The sequence below is a fragment of the Camellia sinensis genome, chromosome 4 (assembly GCF_055761805.1).
Source record: "Camellia sinensis isolate YWXY chromosome 4, ASM5576180v1, whole genome shotgun sequence".
NCBI lineage: Eukaryota > Viridiplantae > Streptophyta > Magnoliopsida > Ericales > Theaceae > Camellia > Camellia sinensis.
The window spans coordinates 73,062,830-73,067,190 of record NC_138964.1 but is presented as its reverse complement, the minus strand read 5'-3'; the positions used below and the strand labels follow the sequence as shown (position 1 = coordinate 73,067,190).

Genomic DNA, 4,361 nt, shown 5'->3' with positions numbered 1-4,361 from the left:
AAGTCCGGTTGCTCATCAACTAGAAGGGCACTCTAATGCTAAAGTCAATAAACTAACATCTCAAGATATTTCAATAGAGAAACAATAACTCAAATTCACACTCATAAATTCGCGTACATTCACATATTTCTCAGCCGTAGGGTTGCTTGCCTTTATATAGAAGTGTCCCTGCCTCCTTCTAGTAATCATGTTTTTGACAAACTCTTATTCCCTTCAGGAATAACAAATCACCTATTCAACACACACCCAAAAATAAAAAATAAAATTAAAATAAAATAAATAAATAAAATAAAATAAACAAATCACTAAGAGTCATTTCTCCTAATTGAGTTAGGATTGTCTTCTCAAAAGAGTCCTAAGCTTACCCAACTTACTAGAACTCTTATTCTTCGCCTTATACATCGACTCGAATATGGATCATTTTCATATCTCGGCCCATCTTATACCCACACGCGACACCTTGACCCTAAACCTAGCCACGTGAACATGTCAAAAATTATATCCTCACAACTACTTTTACCATCATTATCTTAAATCCTTAAAATTCGAATCAGGTGCATGAATCTTGGTTAATTAGTTTAGCCCAAGTAAATTATCTCCCTTGACTAATTAGGAACTTGATGGAACAATCATTTTTACACTCATTATATCTTTCCAACAACTCGACAATCATATCTGCCCACCAATTATAGAAGCATTAGTAGTCATTCATCTTTCATGTCTACATGCATCATTATGAATGCATATTGATTTTCCAAACACTTAAAAGGCATTTTCATACACATCAAGTTTGGTCCAAAATGTTGAAGACATTGTACCCCATTTGCCCTGCCCTTTATTCACGGTCCACCACATTCTCAGCTCATTGGGCCACACTACTCATTTGACCCAACAGAGGACATGTGAGCCCACATGAAAGAGCGACTACTCATATCACGCAATCAATAAGTGAAACATGGCGGGCCATCCCCCATATACCCGGGTGGGCCACTGCATGACTGCACAAAACACACAAAAAGCCTTGGCTCATATAATGCACCACCACCTACTTCATTCAATGCTGTCCCCTGTTGCCTTCTTCTATGCATTTTCTTCCAAGATCTATGGTCCCCAACTCAGACAAAGTTTTGGAGGAATTGTTATCACTGTAATGTTTGTAGCCTTTCATTTAAGATTTAGTTGATATTGTTGAAGAAATTATCTACCAAGTTTGATTTATATAGAACACCTGGTATGCTATTTCAATAACAAGTGTATTCCCAACTATTTTGTCCATAATTTCAAAATAAGATAGTCATGTGTCCCCTATTATAGGATGGGCACACCATCACATAGAAATCAAATCTACCAGATAATTTTTTGATATAATGTCTTTTTGAGATCCTTTTGTGTAAATATTTTTTTGATCTGTGATACTATATTTGTCAAATTTTTATGCCATATCATTCTTACTGTCTTATTTGTCAACACAATATTAATATAATAAGTCTCATTACTAACACATAGCTCTAATTCAATACTGATAACTAGACTTACATAAGATAAGATATTAGAAATAGATGGTCATAGTAAAATTATATTTTGGCCATCTAAGACCCTTTTGTCAATCAAATGGACTGGATGATGGACTGTTATTTCATGTGCAAGACAAGACTTTTCTATACACAATTTCGATATTGATTATCATTCTCTCTTGGACGAGGAGGTACAAGCTAATTCAAGCACAAATATTGAATGAATTAAATTGACTAAGTACTTGGTACTTACCAAAAAGAAGCATTAATCTGGGGCTACTATGATACTTTCAATTAATGTAATATTATTTAGATTACAAGGCCTATATAGTAAGCACCCCAAGTGCTTATGACTCAATTATCAAATAATATATTAATTTAACAACACTTTTAGAATATGCTATGTACAAAATCTTTCTAGCTAACCCTAAAAAACTGCAGCATTTCTGTAATGCTTTCCAACTTCTCTCTCCCTTCATCTTTCTAACAGTAATTTCTTTTTTCTTTTTTTCTTTTTTTTTTTTTTGTCTGCTAGTTTGGTTCTCTAACAAACACCACTTAGTTGTGTATTGGAGGTTTTCTCTTTGCAGGAGAATAGTCCATCCCAGCTATGTCTAAAATGTCAGGATAGTGCTCGGGGGAGGCCTCCCGGTGCTCAGAAACTGGCGATGATTTAACGGAAAAGCTTTCCTCTTTTTCACTGAGTCCATTGGTATTCAATTTCCCGGTGGATATGGACCCTGCTTTAGTCCCTCCATTCTTGTCATTCTGTACATATAAGCATATTTACAGTTATGTAAAGGAAGTAAAAAGGAAGAGAGGGGGGAGTAGTCCGGTGATCATAGTTTTAAAAAATGGTATCGGGATACGTATTGAAATTAGTGATACGATTATATATTATTTGGCTTCGTATCTGCAAATATCAGTATCAAAAGTTTAAAATTCAAACACGAATCGGCCCATATTTAAAACCCTGCTATCACTAGAAACTGACTTTGTTCTTTATGAAAAACCAACCTTTGAAATAGTGGTGGCGGTATTAGTAGTAGTAGGATTAGAATTGGCCTTGGAGACAAGTTTTCTAATATTTCCTGCAATGATAGAAAGAGAAAACCATTTGAGATATGAAATGGTATTGGACTTGTAATACATATGTGCAACTCTTTCACATGTTCCTTCCATGAAATTCTATTCAAGAAATTCAAATTTCACAATCCATATAAGCTATCAAAATAAAGAAGATACAAAATTGTTTTGTGGAATACAAGGTCATGGGTTTGAGCCTTTTAAAACCCACCTCTCTTCTGAAGAAAACTATAATAGTCAAGCATAAAAAAATTTATAAAAAAAAAAAACACCTAAACTAATCCCGGTGGTTCTAAAAAGAGACTTAATGGTGCTTGGGGTTGTGAATCCTAGGTCCATAGTAGTCTTCATGAATTTTTGGTAACCAGTGGTGGATTTCCTTAGTTACTCTTGAAATTCTTCTCTTCATGGTATTGGTACCTGAACAATTCTCATCTTTGCAGTGAATAGCGACTTCGACTCCTACATGGATTTGATCATGCCCAACTGGTAGAAATCCTTTGTTCAACCGAATAGCTGCAAAATATTGAGATTAATGTTATACACAAATTGAAAAATTATACAGAAACTTCATACAGAATGATGTGATTATATAAATAAAATCACGAGTGGCCTCCAAGAATAAAGCCAAATGTGTCCATATTCAAATGTTTATGAGATGATATGTTGAGCATACCTTGAACATCAGAAATGAGAATGGAGAAAAGTAAAAGTGAAACTAGCAAAGAAGGCCTCATTTGGGACCACGAAAGGATGTGTGTGAAGAAGAGAAATGGAGAAAGGTGATGAACAGAGAATGTGGGTTCTCTTTTCTCTCTCTCTCTCTTTTTGTTTTTTTTTCTGTTTTGGTTTCTCTTTCTTTCTATTGAAGAACTAAGATATGCAATACAGCTTCTGAATGGTTGATAGCATGCGGGAATACCTGCTTTTATATATAAATGGATGCATACATGGTCTGTGAGGTGCACATTAAGTTATTAAATTGGGATTGCCTATTTCTTTTACTTTCTTTTGAAAAATACTGTTTTTTTTATTAAAAAAAAATAAACAAAATATTTGTATTGTTTACAAAATTTGTAGGAATATCCATCCTTACAGGGAATTCATGCAAAATTTACAATTAACACTTACTTTGGTGCGTACTTTGTTTTAAAATGTTAAATTAACGGATGATTATTCAGTAGTCTGAAAGTATGATTACGTGATATTTTATGGTAGTATAATTGGTGAAAAAGATAGAGTATTAACTATTTATGTTTGGTGATTGAAAAATAATGAGCACAATAAATAGTGATTGGTGAAGGAGTATGGTGGATACTTCAAAACTATTGTTTAATTTTCCTAAATTAACAATGTAGTCACATCAATTTGTACAAATTTCTATATAATTTTTGTATTTATATAGCAAAATTAGATTATTGTTTAAATTTTTGTTGGGGAAATTACATGAATTTTCAAAATTTAATTATAAAATCTTAGGTAGTGTTTGGTAGACTTTTAGAAATATGATTTGATAATAGAGTTGTGTTTTGAGTTTGTGAGTTTTGGAATTATGATTTGAGTGTAGAAAATTTGTTTAGTTATGAGTTTTGAAAAGAATTTTAAATTGAGTTTTGAGTTGAGTGTTGAAATGAGTTTTGAATGTTTGATATGACATGTGAAATAAGAAAATTTATTTAGTTATAAGTTTTAAAAAGAGTTTCAAACCTTAATTAAAAAAGATACAACTCATAACCAAATGCACAACTCAAAACTCTATTA

At 32.8% G+C, this 4,361-nt stretch overlaps 1 protein-coding gene across 1 annotated transcript; it reads right to left on the bottom strand.

Moving 5' to 3' along the window:
* Positions 1 to 2,007: 2,007 nt before the first annotated feature.
* LOC114309920 (uncharacterized) lies at positions 2,008 to 3,520 on the bottom strand. Its single transcript, XM_082925154.1, has 4 exons — positions 3,277 to 3,520; positions 3,021 to 3,116; positions 2,532 to 2,605; positions 2,008 to 2,282 (listed from the first exon to the last, which is right to left on the bottom strand). The coding sequence occupies exons 1-4, from the start codon at positions 3,335 to 3,337 to the stop codon at positions 2,073 to 2,075; spliced, it is 441 nt and encodes a 146-aa protein (XP_082781280.1). The 5' UTR covers positions 3,338 to 3,520; the 3' UTR covers positions 2,008 to 2,072.
* Positions 3,521 to 4,361: the final 841 nt, after the last annotated feature.